The 24,281-nt window shown below is 37.5% G+C and overlaps 1 protein-coding gene across 1 annotated transcript in view; it reads left to right on the forward strand.

Annotated features, from left to right (window-relative positions):
• The window catches only part of lama4 (laminin, alpha 4), a 60,405-nt gene that overhangs the window by 3,251 nt on the left and 32,873 nt on the right, over positions 1-24,281 (forward strand). The window contains exons 2-16 of the mRNA XM_051876125.1: positions 9,018-9,119; positions 9,444-9,571; positions 10,947-11,027; positions 11,127-11,341; positions 13,053-13,153; positions 13,713-13,893; positions 17,047-17,130; positions 17,444-17,595; positions 17,692-17,802; positions 18,977-19,088; positions 20,446-20,610; positions 20,701-20,894; positions 22,709-22,825; positions 23,328-23,476; positions 23,620-23,761. Of these exons, the coding sequence (XP_051732085.1) occupies positions 9,018-9,119; positions 9,444-9,571; positions 10,947-11,027; positions 11,127-11,341; positions 13,053-13,153; positions 13,713-13,893; positions 17,047-17,130; positions 17,444-17,595; positions 17,692-17,802; positions 18,977-19,088; positions 20,446-20,610; positions 20,701-20,894; positions 22,709-22,825; positions 23,328-23,476; positions 23,620-23,761 (2,034 nt within the window). The remainder of the gene's footprint in view (positions 1-9,017; positions 9,120-9,443; positions 9,572-10,946; positions 11,028-11,126; positions 11,342-13,052; positions 13,154-13,712; positions 13,894-17,046; positions 17,131-17,443; positions 17,596-17,691; positions 17,803-18,976; positions 19,089-20,445; positions 20,611-20,700; positions 20,895-22,708; positions 22,826-23,327; positions 23,477-23,619; positions 23,762-24,281) is intronic.

Genomic DNA, 24,281 nt, shown 5'->3' on the forward strand with positions numbered 1-24,281 from the left:
CCTATTAAAACTAAGCATGTCTTATTTCCACAACTTGGGAATACACAGACCTGAAAATATATATATAAAGGGCTTTAGTCCTTTATTTAGGGCTTTTAGTCCTTTGATAAAGAAAGTGTTTTCGTAGCTGGAAGGCAGAGTTTCCACTGTACAACCATGTTGTTTGCATTTTCTTCTTTGAAAACAAAATAGCAGCGAAATTTCCATGAATTGAAAGCGTTTATCCCTCACGGGAAGAATCATTTACACTAGCAGCAGCAATTATTTGCGTCTGAGGAGATTGTAGACGGGTGTTATTTGCGCATGCACCAGCTGGTGGCTCATGTGAGTCATCACTGGCAACAGAACCAGGAAATACTGTATAATCAAGCAGCGCTTAATATAGTGTTATTATGGCAAAATAATGATTTATTTAGTTTTAAATGAAAACATTGTAATCCTGATAGTATTCCCTCTTTTTTCAAAATGTAACTGTAATCTGATTACTACGTTTTTTGACGTAACTGTAACGAATTACAGTTACTAGATTTTTGTATCCTGATTATGTAACGCCGTTACATGTATTCCGTTACTCCCCAACCCTGCATGACAGAATATGCAATCAGTAACTTTAAGATAGTTAACTCCACATCAGCTACATAAATTCATCAACTAACCATTCAGAAACGTCCTGTTGCATTCTACATGTTGTCACTTCTTCTTCTCCATCATTGTCCAACTCCGGTTTGAACGTAAAAGGCTGAAACAGTTTCTGACATTTTCAGTGAATCTGAGGTAATCTGAGGTGAAACTCCACCGTCTTCTTGAGAGAAGCAGCTTATTTGCATTTAAAGGGACACAAAAACAGAGAGTTTTTGCTCACCCTCAAAAAGTAACAAATTTAACATGCTATAAAAAATTATCTGTGGGGTATTTTAAGCTAAAACTTCACATACACACTCTTGGGACATCAGAGAATTATTTTACATCTTGTAAAAGTGGCATTATATGACCACTTTAAGATAGTCCTAGACTAAAATGCATGTTTGACCTGTTTTAACTGAAAGCAACTTGTACTGACATATCTTAAAATATGTCAGTGCCATTGTTTTGTCTCAAGATGCACACCAGTGATTTTTTTTTTTTTTTTTTTCTCTAGTGTACGATTTTAAAAGCTTCTTAAATATCCTAATTGAACTAAGGCCTAATCCTGGCTAAGCCATGTCTGTGAAACCGGGCCTGAGTCATTTTGCATGTGCGAGTGATTTGAGAGCTCAAAATGTCTTTCAAACATGACTTTAGATTAAAGCCAACTCTGGTTTACATTTATTTCATGTTTAAGTAAATAGTAAGTACTTTATACAATACAGATTGCTTCAGAACAGCTTTACCGTAATAAACAGGAACGAACAGAATCAATTATGCAAAAACTCTTCAATTAGAAAACAATAAATTCAGTTATAATTACAACTTTCAACTATAAAGCATCTCTGCAGAAGATAATGTCATTATTCAGCTCCAATCAATTAAATTATTCTGTTCTCATTGGATAGTTTCAAGTGCAATTAACAGAATATTAATTGTCTTTTAAGCACCCACTGAGCAAGCCAAAGTGCAACACTGGCAAAGAACAAAAACTCCAGAAAGTGGACAAAAAAAAAAAAAAAACCTTGAGAGAAAACAAGCTCACTCAGGGATGGTTGGGGCGGCGGGCTGTTCTCCTATAATACAACAAAAATAAGCTGAACGATGATTCATGTCAGTGTTTTTGTAGACTTATATAATATAAACTTTTTAATACTGCTCCTTCTGCTTGTTTAGACCAGCATGGTTCACGACAGAATTGGGAGAGATCATTGAGGTGGGGGTTGTAGTCTGATTGGCAGGATGAAATCATGGAGGTAGAGTTACAGTATAGGCAGCAGTATAGACAGCTGGCTTATCGATGAGTGTTTGCACAACAGTCTTACTTGTTAAGGTGTGTGTTGCGAACTAGCTGGTTCTAGAATAATGTATCGTGGGGTCTGCGCCAAGGACTTGTCTGGTCTGTGTAGAAAACACCAATTCAACATTTAAAATGTTAAATTTTTCTGTCTCTGTATGTGTAATTATAAAAGTATGAAAAAGGTGAGAGTCAGTCTATCTATTGTTCAAAAGATCAGTTAAACAATTAAATTGGAGAAAAGATTGCTAAAATCCGTTGTGCACACCAAACAGTTCAGAAGTGAAACAGTCAGAGGGTGTGATGTATGAAGGTCAGCTTTGTTCTGCCTTGCAGTAGGAGCTGATTGAATTAAACAGTTCTCACTACACTACAGAACCAACATTATCAAGCCACTCAGTAGCATTATAGGATGCTTGTTTTTTTTTTTTTTTTTTTACAATTGCTAGGACACATTTCTCAATACCTAGGTCACTTTTTCAAAACTCTTCACACAGTTCTCCTTACCAACTTACAGCTTGGCACAAAAGTAAATTTCACATTCAAAATGCACTAAAACTACCAAAACACTTCATGCATGTCTCAGATCATCTCATTAAAAAACACACTTTTTCATTGTCACTCAGACATGTAGCACATTGCTGTTTTATTCAGTTTTGTATTATGTTAGGTTCTAAACTTCAGTTTAGAAAAAAGTATGTAAACATGCAAATTGGCCTGTAGAGTTTTGGTGATGGTTGTGTCCAAATGCGAAAAGAATTCATGTAATTTGAAAGTTGTAGCCTAGTCATTATTTAAGGCATTTTGTGCAAAAAAAAAAAATAATCCAACAATAATCTACAGTTTAGCTCACATAGACTGCTGTTGTGCTCACTGTGTGAAGAGTTTTGAAAAAGTGACTACTGAGAAAGTGGTCCTAGCAATTGTAAAAAAAAAAAAAAACTGTAATAGTATATAATATATTGTTCAGGTCTGTAAAATTAAAAATATTGTATTGTATCTTATAGTACAATACATTTTCCACAATATAACAACATAAACATCATGAATTATGACTCTCAAATCTCATATACACAAACACACACTAAAAAAAGAGGTTTGGTTTATCCCACTGTTCCTCTTAAACAGAAATGATGATAAAAACAGGAAGCCTCAGCTTCCCACGGTCCTTTGCCCCCGAGTCCCGTGTGTTGAACCGATGTACATGATTAAATCATGTAAATACAAAACACTTTTTTTTCAGTGATTTGGTCTTTATAAGAAATAATCCTTTTACTTTGTATGAATGTTTTTGTCTTTGGAGTATAAATATTTTTGATATTAAATCAAAATGTAAGGTTGAACCAAACCATATATAATTTTGAGAAAAACAACAAACAACGATTTTTTTTTTCACATCAGTTTTTTTTTTTTTTTTTTTTTTTTCACATTTCTTTAAAATTAACTGCAATAATACAGTAACAAACATATTTGTGTATATTTTATTTACGAACATATGATGTATTGACAAATATTCTATGGTCAGTGACCTTATTTTTGGATCAGACATCAAATATGTTTATGGAAATGTTGCTCACAGAGCATCTTTTTGAGTAACTTTATGTTAATTTTCATGCCAATCTTATAGCACGACAGAGACACTCTCACATGACCTTTCCTACTTATTCTGAATACTTCCTTAACTCAGTCATAGGGGTTCTAATTGTCACATACTGCTCAGAGACGCAAAGGTTGAGGATCCAAATGCAGTAGTTTATTAGGGTAATCCAGAATCATAATCCATAAACAGGCAATAGGTCAAGCTCACAGGCAAACCGATACCAAACATAAAACTTGGTCAACGGGACACAGGCAAAAATTGAGAAATCCAAGAATAACCAGCAGAACATCAAAAAACCAAGATACATGAAACCAGGAGAACAGTGTTGCCAACTGCTTTCAAGTAGCTAAAACTAGTAGCTAAATGTCACTAGATGACATCATAATGGCAAATTCATTGATCTATATAAATATGAATAGAGATCAGTGGGCAAAATAAGAATCTAGATAAGGTTTGTTTAAGAAGTTGCTAGATTTGTCCCTAAACTTTTGAAAACAGTTTTTAAAAATCTAGTGACAAAATCCCTAAATTGGCAACACTGCAGGAGAATGCTCAGAATTGAAGTGTGACACTAGGCAAGACTTCACAGAGAATGACTGAATAAACCAGGCCTGCATCTCAATGTGCATACTATCCATCCTAAATAGTATGTGACATTAGAAATATTCAGTACTATTTAGGGTGGATAGTATGCACATTAGGATGCAGGGCAGGTATATATAAGCTGTGTCTCATTTCATTTAATTTCGAAGGCTGCATCCTCCAGAGGACGTATCCTGTGAAGGATGCGGTATACGGAGTGTCCTTAACCAGAATTAAACGAGACGTCCTTTGTAGGACACACAGGGCAGGAAAGAAAACAGGAAGTATCACGTTGCTATGCCAATGCATTCACTGTAGCGTCGTTGCACTCTCAGCAAATGAATGAAAATTATTTGTAAATTTGTAAAGTAATTTGAAAAGAAAATGTATTTACTTGTTTTATTTTGGTTAATGCTTGAGGAGCTGGCGTATGTACAACAGATATGTTACAGAGACAAAGGAGGAGGATATTAAGAAGAACAAAGTTTAAAACAAAAACAAGCTTAAAACTACTTACATTTAAACACATCTTCGCTTGTATGTACATCTGCCGATGCCGCCATTTTTTTTTTTTTTTTTTAATAAATGACGGTTGTTAACAGTGAAGCAAAGAATTTGGCTATCTGCAGCAGTGAAGGATACACACAAAGTCCCTTTAAGACAAGTCATTTCACTCGGCGGCCATCTTTGAAACGCCTCTCGGGCATGCAAGTGCAACTCCTATCTCTTTGAATGGAGAAACATCAAATTCTCCAAAGCTGTTTGCCAAGCTTTCGATTAAATTTCATATTTGAAAACACTAAGGAAATCTGACAACAACTGTCTCATAATTTTTTTTTCAAATGCTCGAATCATGACAAAAAAAAATGTATTTTTTAGGCTGGACCAAGCTAATGCGCATGTGCAGACCTAAATGCACGTCTTTTGTGTCTCGTTTCGGAGGCGTGTGCCTGACTGTTTCTATAGAAACCGGTGCTTCTAACGGCCGCTGCAGTGACGCGATGACTTTACCAGTCGACGATTGGCTCTTATTTTGAAGGCGGGACTTATTCTGCCATATTGCGCGTTACACTTTCTCCCATTCAAAACAATACGAGTGACACGTCTTGTGTTATTCTTGCATCCTCCGAAATACTGTTTAAGAAGGGCGCATTCGAAGGTCGCATTCAGAGTGTCCTACTTACTTTTCTGAAATGATACTGCCTCAATGACGTATGCAACCTTCGAATGCGACCTCCGGAGGACGCAGCCTTCGAAATGAGACACAACTAAAGACAGAGTTAACAAAGGTAATGACACACAGGTGGAAGAGATCAAACAATAATGAGTCCAGGCAATGGGTTATGGGAAGTGTAGGTCATGATGGTAAAGCCAAGGAGACAGGAGGAGTGCCCATGGAAATCAATGGCACTCCGGCTGATGGATGCAAGAGAGAGAGAGAGAGAGCCCCAGTATGAAACTTGAAATTTCGCATGTATCCTTTAGCGACTCTTGGATTTGGGGCACTATAAATTTGTGCTGATTCACCGATCATAATAGAAAAATGAATCCCAAATGAATACTGCACTAATGTAAAACAGCTGTGTCTGGGAGAACCCAGAAGTGCCGTCGCCAAGCATTGGTTTTAAAACAGTTACTTCATCCATTCTGTGTCTTGAATTTGAACAAGTTCAATAAAATATTTTCCTATAGATCCTAACTGAAATCAGTTAATAAACAGATAAGACATGATTCTAGGGTTAGGACTTAATATTTTTTTGTAATATGGCTCCAAGAATTATAGCCAAACCACCCAAAAAGCATAAATAATTAATATAAAAGGAATGTGAATGCTCATGCTTCAAGCTTCAAATCTCTCAGCACCAAATGTTTTATCCCATATAGAGTACCTCAGAGATGATGTGTTTTTGTATGCAAAACCCAGAAGCAAGTTAGCATTTTAGGACTTCCGGTTCCATCGCCCTAAAGTCTATGGGTTTTTTGAATGGGTTTTTGCTAAATGACCTGAAATAAGGTCTGTGGTTAACAAAGCCCCTAAATATTTTCATGTTTTGATCTATGACATAAAACACACCAGTTATAACCCGCTTGTGTTTTTTTAAACCTTTATTGTGTCTTAAAAACGGCGGTTGCTAACAAGTTGCTAAAAGGGACTACTTCCTTTGGCGGGGACTTTAGACGTTATCATGACAAACAGGACATTTGGACAGCATTTCTCATGAAAAGGTGGATAAGTATTCATACACAGCGCAGATCATAATCAGTGAGCATGTTTTTAAATAAAGTTGTTTTTTAAATAAAGTTTGAGGAAGCTTGGTGGTGGTGACATTGATCCGCGACCATGGTGTGCTGTAGTCCGTTTATAGCCTACTGTTAGCTTTTTATATCTGACGACTATATTTAGGCTTCAAAATGTATAAATGCTGTGTTAACTCGTAAAGATTATCTTGATAGACAAAACGTGTAAGTGTCATAACCCTTTGTTAAACACAGTGCTTATTTTTTGCGATTTTCCAAAAGTATATGGGAAAAAAGCATAGGCTTTCGATCGAGGGAACCCGTGCGCCGCTAACTTCCGGGTTGGCCTACAAAAACACATCATCTCTGAGGTACTCTATTTCGTAATGTATGTGTCATGGTCTGGTTGCAGCAGAAATTAAACTGGAACTTAGTGCAGCAGTCTTTATTGATAACCAAATCAAACTAACACAAATGCTCAGGTTTCTCAAGAATACCAAAAACAAAAACCGAACGACCAGAAAATAGCAAAAACGACAGACAACTAGACAGGACAAAACACAGGGCTTAAATACACTGAACATGAAGGGAGAAACTAACTAGACACACCTGAACTCTAATTAAATCAATAGCCATAGAAACAAACAGGTAGAGAATGAAGGAGAACTGTATATGTGTTTATGTGAACAAAAAGCAAAAAACCCCTCAAAAACTAGTGTTTTTTTTTTTTTTTAACAGACTTATTGAATGAGCCAGCAATGGCTCAGTGACATCCAGTCTATAAAATCTGACAAATGTGTGAGGCGATGCCCAACTTGCTGCTGCACAAATGTCCTGAACTAAAACGCCTTTAAATAGTGCCCATGAGGTGGCCATACCTCTGGTAAAATAAGCCCTCAGCCTGACAGAGACCCATGCTATTATAACCTACTATAATAGCTTCCACTACCCAGTGGGACAGGCTCTGACGTGAAATGAGAATCAGCCCATGAAACAAATAACTAATTACTGTTCCTTAGTGCATTCGTTCTGTCTACATAATGACACAACGCATGGACAAGGCACAGGCAATGAGGCCTCTCATCCTCTGATGAGTAAAAAGGCTGTGAATGGAAAGCCAGTAAATCCACCTCTTTACAGCTGGGTTAGTTTTTCTCATAATAAGTTATTCTCAAGTAATCCATAGCGAACTGCATTAAGAGTTATGAACCAATAAAGCATGAAGTTCACTAACCCGTTTCACGGTCGAAAGAGCCAATAATAAAGCAGCCTTTAGCAAAAGGAGCTTTAATTCAATTCAACTCTCTATAGGCTCAAAAGGGGACTGAGATAGAGAATTAAGAACCACAGACAGTCCACAGTCCATCCAGCCTAGAGAAACCTTTAACAGGCCCTCTATGAGAGAAAGGCTTGTCCCAAAATCGGTGCATCTCTGCCATGCATGCTGGGACGGCTGGAATCAGCTGCTTGTCAGGGGAAGTAAGCGACGGCAGCCTCTTTCTATCATATAAATCCCTCTCTGTGCCCTGGCCTTCCTGTTGTGATGACCAGTTGATAGAGAGAGTTTAGCAGCTGCTCTTCTACACATTTCAATAAGGTCTAAGTCTCCCTGTATGGGGGAGGGAGACTCACTTGTCGCACTACTAGGCCTGGAAGAGAGATTAGGTGGGAAAATTGCATCCTCTTCATCTTCCTCCAAATCTTCTTCTAAAAGACGAGCAATTGTCTCATCATCTTCCTCCTCCTCTATATTTCCCACCAAGGGGCCTGATTCAAAGAGAGGGGGAAGTTTGGGAGAGATTTCATCCATTAACTCTCCCCAGCTATACTGGGTCCGCTGAGCAGCCTTGTCTTTCTCCGTGGGTGGCGTGGAAAAACTTGGATCTTCTTTATTCGCGGCCATGACTCGCATTCTGCGCTCTAATACCCTTAATGGGAAAAGAGAGCAGTGCGGGCAGCATTTGGGATTAGCAAGCACGGCCTGTGCGTGTCTAACTCCCAGACACGCAATGCATAGAGGATGAGAGTCTTTGGACAAAATCATAGACCCGCAAGTGCACAGGCGAGAAGGATCTTTACCCTTAGCTGTGCTGCTAGGTGGGTTTGCAGTCGCCATAACAAAGATGCGAACACATAGATATTAATCCGTCAAACCATTCAACGTGGTTGAAAAGGAAAAATGAGCTGTAATGGCTCGAGATTTGAAAAAGGATCTTCATGGGGAGGAGAACGAGAATAAAGTAGGGACCACCGGCAGCGGTATATATTTAGAGAGGCGGGACTCTCGCATCACTGTCGTGATTGGTCTGCCAACTGACAAACGTGGTGTAATTGGTGCTTCCAGGATCGATCACATAGTTTCCCATAGTGAAATACCGAGTGAATGTTTGAAAGAGAACTGTATCGCATGCGTGCTACTGTGGTAAATTTACTCATTGCACAGACCTTTTTTTTTCCTACCACATGTGACAGCCAAATGTCCCACTGTACAGCCCTGACATGGTAAAAAAAAAGTTTACAAGACAATTTTAAAATGACCGTCATATAAAAAAATAGAAAAAAAGTTTAAATATGTTAGCTTTAATAAAAATATTTACCTCAAACATGAAGTGACTGTAGTCAAAGGTACACCCTCATATCATAAATAGTTCATGTTTGGCCATGACTTCATTGCAGGTATGTGCTCGAGGATTCTTCCTGAGTGAACAGGAAACCTGTCTCCCCTGTAACTGTAAAGGCCATGCTGAAAGCTGTGAGGATATCACTGGGATATGCATTGTAAGTATTCATTTTAAAACTCTTTAAATTGTAAACATTTTTAATTATTTAATTAATGTAAGTGCTTTAACAAAAACACAAGCTACACAAAACTGAAATTTATCTATGTGGTAACTTATGGTGTGCACATATGGTGTTATTAAGGCTTTGGCAATGTAAAGATTTCTTTCACCATGCCAATAAAGCTATTTGAATCTTGAATCTTGAATCTTGGTGTTGAAAGAGATTAACATTTCTGTAACATTGGCAGTGTAACCAGCCTTTGGGTTTAGACCTTTTATTGTTAAAATGCACCTCACTTATTTTCTGCATCCTGTGTTTCAGGAATGTCAAGATCACACGGTTGGAGATTTCTGCGAGCACTGTGTAGATGGATTTTTACCTGTGTTTCTTCCTGATGGCACCTTCATGTGTAGACCATGTGCCTGCCCGCTATCATTGGAGTCTAACAAGTGAGTCCAGACTTGAGCTCAGACATTTACACCTAAATCATGCAGACAAAAACCATAACAGCAATATGGACAAAAGAAAAAAAGGAAGAAACTGTTCTTGCTCTTATTTTTAAGATAACTTGAGTCCTTATTATCCAGTTAAAAGCATCTTGGCATATGAATTCCCCAGACCCTGGACGTATCTTACTATTAGCACTCTGCGGCAGTCGAATTTGGCAGAGGAATTTCAGGTCAGCCAGTATACTGGAGCTAGGTGCTCCAAATGTAGTGATTCCTTGACTGTAATCCATTTTGATGTATTGTCCATGATACGGCTTCCGTGAAGGTAAAAGGCAGGGCTCTGTCTCCCCTGTTGAAAAAAACAGCATATGCTGGTTAGGTATGTTTTGAAGCATGGCAGCTGGTTTGAGCTGGTTTAATCTGGTCCTTAACTGGTCATGAGCTGGTTTAAGGTGGTCAAGTGCTGGTCCTAAGCTGGTCCTAAGAAACTAACTCCAGCTCAGGACCAGCTTAAACCAGCTCATGACCAACTAAGGACCAGCATAAACCAGCTCAAACCAGCTGCCATGCTTCAAAACATACCTAACCAGGGTATGCTGTTTTTTTCAACAGGGTCTGCTACTAGTCGCTGCATTTGTATTAGTTCCTCACTTCTTAGTTAGGACCTACCGCAGGGACTTCTTTCCACATGTAGTACTTCCCTGGAGGTAAGTCCATGTGATGTATTCTCCACATATTAACCTCCGCTGGTGGTAGAATTTTTGTTAAGTGTGCCAGAGGTTCTGAGTTCTAATCCCCCTTGTATAGTTTATTTATTTTTTTTGTTTCCTAATTAAAAGGTGTTCGTCAGTGATTGTATATCAAGAGCAGGGACATGTTTGTGTGCATTTTGTTTTGTGATTTCACCGGAATGGATAGTCTCCGCAACAGTGTTAAGCAGTAGCCTAGATTGAAGCACTCGTCCATGTGAAGACAGTGTGCATGAGTGCCAAGAGAACACTGTTGTCTGAATACTATTAAATTTAAAGGATTTGTTGTGGAGTGAGGGGAAAATAGCCTAAACTATAGTGTTTATGTTTGTAAATGTTTAGTTTTATTTACCAGTATTTAATATACATATAAATTAATGTAATTGTTTGCAATTACGAGTTAAACGGGTGTTTTTGGAGTAAGATCAATTTCTCTTTCATGAGATTACTTCCTCTTCTTGGCGCTTGTTGCTACGTTAGATTGATAAATGAGGCCCATGGAATTTTCAATAATGAATTTACTGATATTGCTCTTTGTGAGTGCTGAGTTGTTCAAAAGGTGTGGAAATCCTGTAATAGTGTCCTCTAGGGTGAGTCTTGTTTTTTTTTTTTTTTTATGTTCTCAGCTTTGCAGCTCACTGTGATAAGAGGGGTAATTTTCTGAGATGTGTGTGCCAGGAGGGATATGCTGGACACTACTGCGAGAGGTTGGTTCTTTACCCCACAAATGGCATGATATATACAGTTTTTAAGTTGGATTTTTGTATTTTACTACCTAATTACTTTTTCCTTCTCTCACCACCAAGATGTGCTCCTGGTTATTATGGCAATCCCATGGAGGTGGGCAATTCCTGCAAAAAGTGTGATTGTAATGGCAACTCAGACCCGAACCTTATCTTCAATGAGTGCAATAATATGACGGGCCAGTGCCTAAACTGCTGGGCTAACACCACTGGTGACAACTGTGAAAGATGTGCTCCGGGTTTCTATGGTGATGCCATCAGTGCTAAAGACTGTCGGGGTAGGTGCCAGCAATGGTAAAATATATTGCTGACCATGTGAAAAGTTATCTTGTAATATGTAGACAAGAGACCAAATACATATCTCAATTTCTAAAATTGTAACCTTTATGGAAAAATATATTGGATTACTCCAATTACTCGACGTATGTGGCTTAGGAGTCAAAATTACTCAGCAGTTAGATTGTATTATATTTAGTTTCTATGTACACATGTATAACTGCTGAACGTTAATAAAGTAAACTTAGAACCTATAATATTAGCATTCAAGTCCAGCTGGGATAGTTAGCATTAACAACTATGTGTAGCTTTGCCTGGCTGTGACTTAAACAAAAGGTTTTATCTATGTTTTTTTTTTTTAAAAAAAGACAAGCTCTTTGATATGTTTCACCCTGACTGCATGTTTCAATATGTGAAAACATTGAAAACTGTTCTTTTCTTCAAGGAGACTTTAAAGAGTAGGTCCAAATTATTTTCCAGCCATTCATTAAGGTTATGGCTCAGCAGTTTGTCTTCTCCTTTATCAAACAAAAGCTTTCAAGTTTTTTTATGTACTAATGGAACTGCACCGCATCCAGCCAAAGCTCCTGCAATATCTTTCAGATGCTAGCAATACATTTTTGTTTGAGCATTTCTCATGAATAACAAACTACACTATAAAAAATGATCTTAATTTTAAAGGTAAAAGACTGTCAAAATGCTTTAGTAAAACCTGTTAATTGGTTAATGGTAAATTCCCTTACTCTATACAGTGAAAAACTGTATCAGATCTAATGGAATATATAATGTAATTTTACAGTAAAATACTGTTAAATGTACAGTTATTGGTGGTTTAAAAGAATGTCATAATTTAAAGTAAAAAACTGTAAACTGACAGTTGTACTGTAAAAACTGTAAACTGTAAACTTTCCAGAATTCCGTGTGACAGCCTACATTTGAAACTTTTCCAAAATAACTGTTTCACCTTAACTTTTCCAAAATCAGTGGAGAAATTATAGGTGAATAACACTGACATTTAAGCACCTAACCCTGGATGTAACTTGACATAAACTTCTGTAAAAATCTGGCTAATTGGAATTTTGTTCCAGGATCAACAAAGTTGTTGGAAATCACATTCACCTTTGAGGGTTAGGGTTTTATGTTACATATTATGTTGTTAAATTAATGTTTGTTGTCGTGTGTTAAGATGATGGTGTTTTGAATTTGTGCGAATGACACCTTGCACCTATATTATCATTTAGCTCAGCTTATGGAAAAGCTACAGTATACTTCTGATGAACTTTGATTTATCATGTGGCTTTCTCTTTACCACCTATGTTTTTAGGTGGTTTTCAGTTTATTATAAAGATAAAAACAGATTTTATTAAATTGGTATGTTAATATTATTTCAGTAAATGAAAAACTTAAATGTTGCTACCATATTTTTTAGGGTAAAGCTCTGGTAACCACAGCTGCCTTTTTTAACCCTAAATTTCACTGGCTTTTTCTTTTTTCTTTCTTTCTTTAGTGTATCTGTTTTGTCATCTTAGTTCATGCAGTGCAATCAGTTAGATTGTTCTTAATAATGATTCCTATATTACATGAATGTTTCATCTGCATTACAGTTTTCCTTGTTTAGAGGGTTGTTATGATGAGTGTCTCTCTCTCTCTCTCTCTCTCTCTCTCTCTCTCTCTCTCTCTCTCTCTCTCTCTCTCTCTTTCTCTGTGTTTCAGAGTGTCAGTGTGATAAGTGTGGTACTGCATCATGTGATGACAGGACAGGTGTGTGTCACTGTAAGCCCGGGGTCACAGGTCACCTATGTGACAGGTGTGAGGTAAGGACATTCACGACACATTCAAGGAAATATGAGTCGTCACCTTATATATATCCATATATTCATTTAACTTAGAAGAAAAAAAGTTTTTTGTCACTCTGTAAAGATTAATTCAAGGTCTACAGTTGTTATGTGTGATTAATTGAAACAGATACTATAGTTTGCAAGTGAAACAAATATGCTTGCTTTATTCTATTTGAGACTTTTTGAATGATATATCATACATATCAAATCAGTATGTTTTTCGTAATAGATATGATTTTGGAATATATACACTGTAAAGTCTATGCTTTAAAATGACACCTCTGTGTCAAGTGTCTGTTTTTTTTTTTTTTTTTTTTTTGCTTAATTAGCTAACACTGCCATTTCAAACGGTTAAAGTGCAAAAGTAAAATTACTGGTTTGCGGTATCTGCCTTAAAAAGTGGTTGATTATTTTTGTATTGGCCCAGAAACTCCATATTCAATCTCTATTTCTTAAAATGCAAATATACTTAAATGCACACACATGCACACTGAGCATGTGAATCTTGAGAAACTTCTAATTTTTTTATGTGTAGGAGGGTTATTCCGGATTTAGCAGCTGTATGGGTTGCCGTCGGTGTGAATGTGCTTCTGCTGCCCTGCGTGCCACCTGCCACCCTCTTACACACAGCTGCCAGTGCCACTCAGGGGCTGGAGGCCGGTACTGCGAGCGCTGCCTGCCAGGATTCTGGGATTACAGCCCAAACGGCTGCAGGAGTGAGTCTGTTTCACTGCATATGCCTTTATTCACGACTGGATAAGGTTCAGCCAATTTCAGTACCTATTCTCTTTTGCAAAAATTGCAACGCTTGCAAAAATTCTTTCATATAGGGCAGTGCATACTGAGAGAAGTGTATCAAATATTCTGTTCCATTACTACCATGCATCACATTATCAATACAATATGAACAAGATTGTTGATTGTTGATATTCTATTCTATTCTGTATATATATATATATATATATATATATATATATATATATATATTCTAATATATAAGATTGTTGTTATTCTATATAAATGACATACATTTGGCTGACACTAGGGTACATACTTATTTTAAAAGCCATATTTCATGGTTTAAAAAGACTCATCAAACCAAACTTTGACTTCAAAAGAACCATACCAAAACCCCTATAATGAAAGTAGCCAACAGCCAACAATCAGTAATAAAATCTTCACTTAGCAACAGTTTTAATTACTTTAAACAGTACTGGCTGTTTTCCTCTTGACTGCAATACCTCTTCCATCTGGCCTGTGAATCTGGTGGGAAAATGCAAAAGGTCAGTATTCATGGCCCTTGTCCTGAGCAGAACAGTTGAACAGCTGTTCTCACAACCCGTCAGTCATGATTTCGTTAAGGGATCTGCACACCCACTCAGCCACTTGGCCATCTGCACACAAGAATGGGGATTTACATTATTTCCTATGACATCATAACCTCCATCTTAACATACCAGGCCCAGTTATGGCCATGGAAGTTTTGAGTTTGTGTCAGTGTGTTGAAACAGTGTGTCAAAGTGTGAGAGAAAAATTAAAGCATCTTTGCTGAAGTGTATTTCTAGTAAATACAGTCTCTGAATGGCTTTTCAGTAATAATTGTCTTTTGGAAAAATGTTCCAGTTTAACCCCAGCTGCTTAGAATGTATTAGTGACCACTGGTGTGTCTACAAAAATGTGTATAAACCCCTGGTTTCACAGACAAGGCATATACCTAGTCCCAGACTAAAATGCATGTTTGAGCTGTTTTAACCCAAAAAAACTTGCTCTGACATATCTTAAAATATGTCAGTACCATTGTTTTGTCTCAAGATGCACACCAGTAATGTTTTTTAAGGCACATTTATAAAAGCTACTTAAAGGGTTAGTTCACCCAAAAATGAAAATAATGTCATTTATTACTCTCCCACATGGCGTTCCACACCCGTAAGACCTTCGTTAATCTTCGGAACACAAATTAAGATATTTTTGTTGAAATCTGATGGCTCAGTGAGGCCTCCATAGCCAGCAATGACATTTCCTCTCTCAAGATCCATTAATGTACTAAAAACATACCAACCATTTAAATCAGTTCATGTGAGTACAGTGGTTCAATATTAATATTATAAAACGACAAGAATATTTTTGGTGTGCCAAAAAAAAACAAAATAACTACTTATATAGTGATGGCCGAATTCAAAACACTGTGTCATGAAGCTTCGGAGCGTTATTAATCAGCATGTCGAGTCAGCGGTTCGGAGCACCAGAGTCACGGGATTTCAGCAGTTTGGCGGTTTGACACGCGATCCGAATCATGATTCGATACGCTGATTCATAACGCTCCAAAGCTTCCTGAAGCAGTGTTTTGAAATCGGCCATCACTATATAAGTCGTTATTTTGTTTTTTTGGCGCACCAAAAATATTCTCTTCGCTTTATAATATTAATATTGAACCACTGTACTCACATGAACTGATTTATATATGTTTTTAGTACATTAATGGATCTTGAGAGAGGAAATGTCATTGCTGGCTATGGAGGCCCCACTGAGCCATCGGATTTCAACAAAAATATCTTAATTTGCTTTCTGAAGATTAACGAAGGTCTTATTGGTGTGGAACGGCATGAGGGTGAGTAATAAATGACATTATTTTCATTTTTGGGTGAACTAACCCTTTAAATGCACTAATTGAACTAAGGTCTAAACCTGACTTAATCTAAGCCCTCTCTGTGAAACCAAGCCATAATGTTTTAATTTGTGTCTCTTTCTTTGAATTAAGAGTGTAAATCAATTTGTAACATGCTGACCCAGTTGTGTAGTATACTTTAGGATGTGTAGTGCAGTATGTAACCTTAACTTTAAAGGTGCGGTAAGTAGATTTTGAAAAATGCTGTTGGACACTGTTGATATTTGAAATCGACCCAAACAAACCCACCCCTCTCTTCATTGCTCCACCTCCAAAACTCACTCTCCAATCCTAACCACCCTTCTCCGAGTCGGTCTCAAACCCCGGCCCAGTCGCTGTTGGCATGCGAGGCGAGTGCACTAACAATGACGCTAAACACCGCATTCTCTAGCGGTCGTCAGTGTGCAGTGATTACCTGCACACCTCTCACTATCTGGCCACTGTTACACATGCAATGCGAGTGGATGTCTGTTTATCACAGCTGACGCGCAACAACATGCTTCACGAAAAATAAAGTGCAGATGATGAACGAGCGAAAAGGAAGCACACACAAAAAAAATTAACGTACAGTACACAAGAGGTTAAATACAAACAAGAGTTTGTTGTTAGTGCCAACAGCACAGCAGCTCCAGGCAATCAAAACCCAGCATTACTCACATGTGAAGCAGAATGAAAGCAGCCTCCACATCTGTTTTCAGGCCTTCCCGCTTAGCTCTCTCCAGCGCTGGAAAGCTTTTCTAATAATAACGCGGGTCCTAAAGATCTTGTCCAGTCATAACCCTTCATTCCAGTGATATTCTTTTGAGCTCTTTTGTATTGTCTCATCATCTCTCTTTCTGCAGTTTTTTTTTTCTTTCAAATCTCCCTCTTGCTCGTTCTGTCCCCTCGACCGTTATAGCTATGCCCCCTAATGCTGATTGGTTACACGTTTGTTGTTGCTGTCTGCCCGACCAGAGTCGAGGAACATTTCACACTTGTAATTTAGAATTGGGGTTAGCACCACTTTTTACCCAGGGTTAAGAAACCTTACTTCATAATATGGAAGATCTGTTGCTATCCATTTCATCACAGCTTTAACTTTTTTAAGTAAGAAAAGGCCTTTTGTTTGTGATCAGGGTTATGTAGTTTCTTAGGATGTGTGCTCTTTTGTGTTTTAATGTATAATAGACTAAATGTGTACTGTGTGTGTGTTTGTCTTCTTCAGAATGTGATTGTCCAGAGGAGAATTGTGACATGCACACAGGAGAGTGTCTTCCTGAGGCCTCGCAAATCAGCGAGTGTAATATTAGTGAGTTCAATGACATAAGAGACATAAGAGAAAACAAATACTGTATATATATATATATATATATATATATATATAGTATTTGAAAAACATGATTATTTTCCAGAGTGACCAAAACATCATAGACTTGGGAATGGCTTCTTTTGACTTGGCCAGTGAGCCCAGTGTGGGGCCCCAAAACTTACACAAATTCAGATTTTCTTTAGAGCAAGTAAAAATCTAGATAAAATTAAAAACTGACAATTGTTCAGAAAATCTTATAAATACAAAAAAATATGATAACCCAATATGAATTATAACCCTTACCACCTCCCAGACTGTGATGCATGTATTTGGAATCTGATCGGAGATATTCGTCAGTCCAACAAAACTCTGGACCAAGTGAGGAATAGCGTGCTGAACATTTCTACAGGAGCTGCTGCCAATGACAGATTAAAATACTACAACTACACTGCACACAGACTACAGGTAACAACACTCAAACTGCACATTGCTTAGAGAAACATATGCCCAGAGGATGTGGTGTTTAAACGAGTGTATGTTGCTGTCACTGTGTTATAACAGGCTCAGTTTTTAGGTTGGAGAAATAAGTATGCCATGATGAGAGAAGATACGGGGCACCTAGAGGAAGAAACACAAAAACTGCTTACTGACATGGAACTGCTCGCAGGAGAGGTGTCACTCATTCCAGTCCTTACTGATTTCATGTATTTAAATATTGCTTAAAGGTGAAGTATGTCATGTGAGCAAAACTATAGACTAAAAGTCCACATACAAGACAAAGGCACAAGGACAGGCACTACATACAGGTTAACCATGCAGTGGTGATACTCTGGAGATGGATATTGGTAAAATCCTTTCCACGTTTGTGGTACCGAAAATCCAGGTTTGGCTAACCTAAACCAAAACTAAATATTTTGGTACAGGTCTCTAGTTGGGGTGTTCGAATAAACAGAGCAATTATGGTTTTGATAGTGCCACAGTTTTGATAGTATCACAAAGTGGGTGTTGTTGTGGGTTTCCCCCACGGCCGATTCGCGTTCTGTGTTGTGGGTTTCTGAAAGTAACGGTTTGCGGTTCCGAGGGGAGAAATGGGAACGCGGAGGGCACCGCGATGCGACCACAAAGGGCACTTTCACTTTCGCGATCAAAGGGGCAGGGGCTCAAGCCCCCTTGGCCCCCCCCTTGTGCACGCCACTGGCTATCAGTATTTAGGACTGTGCTGACAAAAGAATGGCTTTAGTGACATGGCAACTCAGGATTGATCACATGTCAATCTAATCCTGATTTTGCAGCACCGCAATAGAAAATCAATCCATAATCATGCCAATCAGTACAGAACAGCATGATTTTTATCATTGTACCAGTACGGCCCAGTTGGGTAAAGTTGCTTAATGACACTCTTCACCTTTACCTGCATCTTTATATTCAATCTGTCATCTTGTGACCAAATTTCTTATGAATATAATATTTCTGTTTTTTTTTGTTTGTTTGTTTTTTTAATGCATTTCAGCAACCTTGTGCAATCTTTGTCTTACTCCACATTTTTACATTCTTTTTGTTCTGTGTTCACATCATGCTGTAATTACTGTAATTGCAAGATGACAAGCTGAGCTGTTCAAGTAGGAAATTATTTGTTTCTATGGCAATGCCATTTAAAACACGAGGAAAGACAACAAAACAATTCTGAATAGATTTCTTTATTTACTTAAATTCTGACAAGCTTACATCCTTTATGTTCATTCTATCCATCTCCCCCTCTTTCCTTCATTGTTTTCATTAGGGTAAACAGGTGCTTTCTCATGTTCTTCCTGGTGAAACTGAGGTGGTGTTTGTTTTATTTTGTCAGGAGGAAGAAGTGCAGTCATTGGGAGAGCGGGTGGATCAAGAGACACTTGACAGCTCCATGTTAGGAAATACACTTATTGCTAACTTCTCATCACTCAATGTTCTCATAGAAGGTAACATGAGACATTGTGCAATCTATATTTTTATTTATGTTGTGCTGGCCAATATCAAGCAGTTCTATAATACCTTGATAAAGCTGTTTGTTAACCTTCTCAATAGCTGTAAAAAAAACAGTATAGCTGTAAAAAAACAGTAGAAAGAAAAAAATGCAATTACATTCTTCCACTGAGATGCACAAGAGGGTGACACTTGAAAAGTGTTCTTTGTGGATTGCTTGCAAATAAAAATGGCTGAAATTGAAAACAAACAAACAAACAAACAAACAAAAAAAGTCTAAATTGTGAATTGCTGGGAACCTGCAAGCCTGTACAATTAAATTAATTAATTAAAGGCAAAGTTCACCCAAAAATGAAAATTCTGTCATCATCACTTGAAGTTGTTCCAAACCTATATGAATTTCTTTCTTCTGCTGAACACAAAATAAGATATTTTGAAAAATATGGGTAATCAAACAGTTGAAGGGCCCCATTGACTTCCATAGTATAGAGAATTTTTATTTTTATTTTTTATTTTTATGGAAGTCAATGGGGTCTCAACAACTGTTTGGTTACTGACATTCTTCAAAATATCTTACAAAATTCATACAGTTTTGGAACAACTTGAGGGTAAGTAAATGATGACAAAATTTTCATTTTTGTTGAACTGTCCCTTTAAATGAACTGGGCTAAAACACAACAGCTGTGCTTTATTTAAATCATTATGTGTTGACTTTCTAGCAGCTCTGATTAAATAACTTAGAGTTGTGTGATATGAACAAAATCTTTTTCTATGATTAAAGTAATTTTCAACCACATTAAGGAAAGCCATCACATTATAGTAATTCTGAAACCAGAGATGCTGCTAATTAAAATCAAAGCCATATTTCTTAACATTGTCGCTCACATGACTTCAAAGTAAAGTTGGAAAATGTTAAATACAATAATACTTCTTCAAGATAATATTTCAAGATTAAAATGCTGTGGGAAAAAAATGCACTTGGGCAGAATGACTGAAATTATAGTGTTTTAGGGCAAAAAAAAAAAAAAAAAAATTGTGACCAATTTAAAGTGAGCCTGTTCATTTCTCAGTTGCAACAAATGTGGCTAATCACTGCCTGAAAGCCTGATATCTTGACAACACAGATTGGCTGATGGCACCAAAATAACAGCACAATCCCAAACAATCCTAATCAGTGGAGTGATAGGTAGCAGGCAGGAATGAGGAAAAATGACTGACTGCTCCTTTAACAAATATAAAATTTAAGAAGCCTCTTATATCTTATTCTGAGCTCAGTTGTGTTCTAAGTCTAATCTCTTATCTTGCCTTGATTACAGACAATGAACATCATGCATTTGTATGTGTGTGTTTCAGATATGGTCAGGGATTGGGAATTATACGGTGTCCATCAGGAGTTAGATCCTCAGGTAAAGTTGCAAAAATTAGCAGAAGCTGAACGGATCTTAGGCTGGATGAGAAATCTGGACCTCTCACCCAAAGAACCGCTTGCTACTGATGAGTCTTCCGAGGCCCATGAATGTGAGATTGTTTGTTTGTGTTTGTTTCTAACTGAATTCTGTTTGTGTATGTGCTCTCATTCAACCTCTACCTTCATATGTTTGATTGTAGTGCTCCGGCGCGTGCGCCATTTTGAGAAAACTCTGATGACTACACAGGGGCGCCTGTTGTCTATGCGGGAAGTGCTGGGTCGATTCACTTTCAGACTCTTTCAAGCTCAGGATCTCCTCAACAAAGCTGAAGACACACTGCAGCAGACACTAGACAAATACAAGACCAACCAGCTCAAACTACAGAGGAGAGAGGTACCTACTTACACATTTCCTGTTTGTTATGAGAATATAAATCATTAAGCTTAAAGTAGACATCAGTTTTGTAGCAAATGCTTGAGTACAGCACTATTTCTCTCCACGATTTAGGACCAATAATATGTCATTGTGCAACTAGCGTTGCAAGTGTCTTTAAACCTCCTTGCACAAGTGCTCGTCAACAATGGCATCAGTTGTTGTTGCAATCTCCAGTGTTTATTGTTTTGTCTCTTCAACTGTGGTGAGCATACAGAGTACACATGGTTAGTAAGATGAGGGAAAAGAATGTGTCAATGAAGGGTCCTGTCACGGCTGTTCGAGCAGGGAGCGAAAACCAGGGTCGTGGTAGGGTGAGGAAAGTGCATTCGTTTGATGTGGGTGAGTCGGTCAATTGACCTTACGACAGCGATTACTTGACCATGCCCACAGCTTTTTAAGAGTCTATGACATCATGAATTGGCTCACTTATTGATGTACCTGTTGTTTTTGGAGTAAATTACTTCAGATGTAGTTTATCATAAAAAAACATGATGTTGAAACACTAAATATAAAACGGTATAAATAAAAATACAAGGGGAAATCAACCCAAGTTTCAATAAGACAACGTCATAAAAGGAGGGCCTCCCCAGCCATGGCAAAGAGCTTGGGAGCAGATGACACAGCCTAAGGAGGAGCATCTGATGGGCAAGTGTGAGCGGCTCACACTACAGGACTGTAAGACTTCCTGAATTGCTGTGGTGCTCACACTACACAACAAGTTTTCTTGTCATCTGTCGTCGTCTTGTCATAGCAAAGCACACACAACGCAACACAACGCTGATGAGATGCACAAACTACAAGAGATTTGGCCAAGAGGCAGTCACAACCAACAGTGAAAAACACATTTTCTCACTTAAGATTATGCTTGAAATTCACACAAGTGATTACAAGATTTTTCTGTTTATAACATCTGCACTGTGATTGGCTGAGTTCTACCTTATCGTTGCATTGCAAACACTACAAGATCACACGGCGCTAATATCAAATTTGAAAACTCAAACCTGTTTGATATTTTCGCGAGGCAGGCTCAGATCACGTCATTTACCTGCTCATACTTAACAAGCATTAGCAACAGAACATCCAGCCGTGTGAAGACAACGCCCGACAATGAACACAGAAAACACTATGGCTTATATACACAGGGGTAATATAGAACTAGCAAGATACACCTGAAAACACAAATGTTTTGCTTTTGGACGATCATTCAAAATTTGCAAGTTTTTGCAGTTTATTGTAGAGTCTGATCCAATGCTTGCATTTTTTTGAGAATATTGGTGGAACGAACAAATGAAATTCTATTCACTAGCCTCTCTGGATATCTAATATTGGAATTATATGTACTATAACAACAACTTTTTGCCATGATGTTGAGAAGCCTTATCATCGCAGCAATTTGATTGGCTACTTGGGCTGTCAGTCATTTTTCAGAGGTAAATTAATTTGATGGCGCCGTTGATGTCAGCAGGATTGGTCTGAATATGCATTTCCATATACAAACTAGAATGAGTCTGGAGTGCTTAAACAGCTGCTGAGAGGCGTTTCAAATACGACCGCAGAGTGAACTGCCTTTTCGTGATAGGAATTTTGCCCAGACTAAGCAATACCAAACATGTTGTCTAATGAGTATAATGTCCTGAATTTCTGAACAATGCTAAACTAATGTACAGTAAAAGCAAATTTCATAACAAATAAGTAAAACTTAAGTGAATTGTCTGAGATTTTTGTTTATATTGTGATTTGATGTCAGAAATATTTCATTCACTTTAACTCAGGCACAGCAGCAGCGTCTAAAAGACATCTATGACAGTGTCAATCAAACTATTGTTACGGCTGGTGTAATTGTCTCTGAGGCAAACCTGACTGTCCTTGAGGTGGAAGATATGATCATGGTAAATCTTCTTTTATCAACTTAATTTCTGCATATTCTGTAGTCTACTGTAGTCTTGCAAATGAGATGTTATCCAAGAGGCCATATCATTTTCATCTTTACACTTATATTTTATACATATAAAGTCTATTGACCATTTTCCATTAAATGGGACAAAATGACTCATAATAAAAATATTGTTCACTAGTGACATTTTGCTTTATTTGTTTTTTTTTTCTTGTTTGCTTTTTTGCACTTGATTACCTCCTTGATAATTATCATGAACTATTTCAAAATATTGTCTATGCTTTTATAAAATGTACAAATGCTTTAAGATGGATTTCTGTGTTTTAAGATCTGTGCACAAGGTTAAAAGCTCAAACCAAACCAAAAAATGACATACCCAAATTGAAATATAGAAGTTTAAGAACATAAAATGAACATAACAGTTCATTGCCAATGGCCCCTTTAAACCTCAATGAACTTGTATATTTATTGTTATGTTATTGAATCTCTTTGTATAGAATGTGAGAGAACAGCATGCAGAAATCGATGGAGCTCATGTGTCACTGGAGAGAAAAACAGAGAAAATGTCTCAGTCAGACAGAGAACTAGTTCTGAGAGCCGAGGATCATGCTGATGATCTGCGAAGACATGCTGAAGAACTTCAGTAGTAAGTTTCGAAATGACCAATGTTATTTCTCTGTGATATTTGAAATGAACACTCATTCACGACTGTCACGAAATGGCGAAAGCTCATAGGAGCATCACTTTCCAGCACTCACATGACAATCGCTGCTCTTATCTCTGCTGTAGTAATCTGAAAGGAAGCGATGCAAATGGACACGTGCAGAAAGCCCTGAATGCCTTAAATGTGTATGACAATATAGTCAAAAACATAGATGACGCTAACATCACTGGCCTGACCACTCTCAACATCTCCAGCAGTACTCATGACGTAAGTCAAGTCACCTTTATGTTTGATAGAGCAACAGAAATTTTCAAAGCAGCTTCACAATAATAAACAATAAGGTAACAGAAGTAATGATGCTAAATTCAAGTTCAAATTCTGCTGTAAAGCAGCTGTAGCAAGACAATAGTGTCATTGCAGCTCAGTTCAGTTCAGTGATTCAGGATTCAGTTCAGTTCAATAACTTATAAAGTTAATTTATTATGAAATAAGTTTGAATCAGCTATATGCAGCTCTACTAAAGACAATAGGATGCATATCAATACTTTGATTCCTATTTCTAATTCACTGCAGAATATATATATATATATATATATATATATATATACACACTGTATATAGATATAATACCACAGTACTGAATGATTAATGATTACCATATTTATCATGATATTTGCATGGTACTCCAAGGTACTTCAAAGCATTATCAAATGTCTACAAAATATCATGGTAGTGTTGTTTTATGTATGTTTATCATTCAAATGTTTGGAATACATGGTATATTATC

Source organism: Ctenopharyngodon idella, chromosome 20, assembly GCF_019924925.1.
Source record: "Ctenopharyngodon idella isolate HZGC_01 chromosome 20, HZGC01, whole genome shotgun sequence".
NCBI lineage: Eukaryota > Metazoa > Chordata > Actinopteri > Cypriniformes > Xenocyprididae > Ctenopharyngodon > Ctenopharyngodon idella.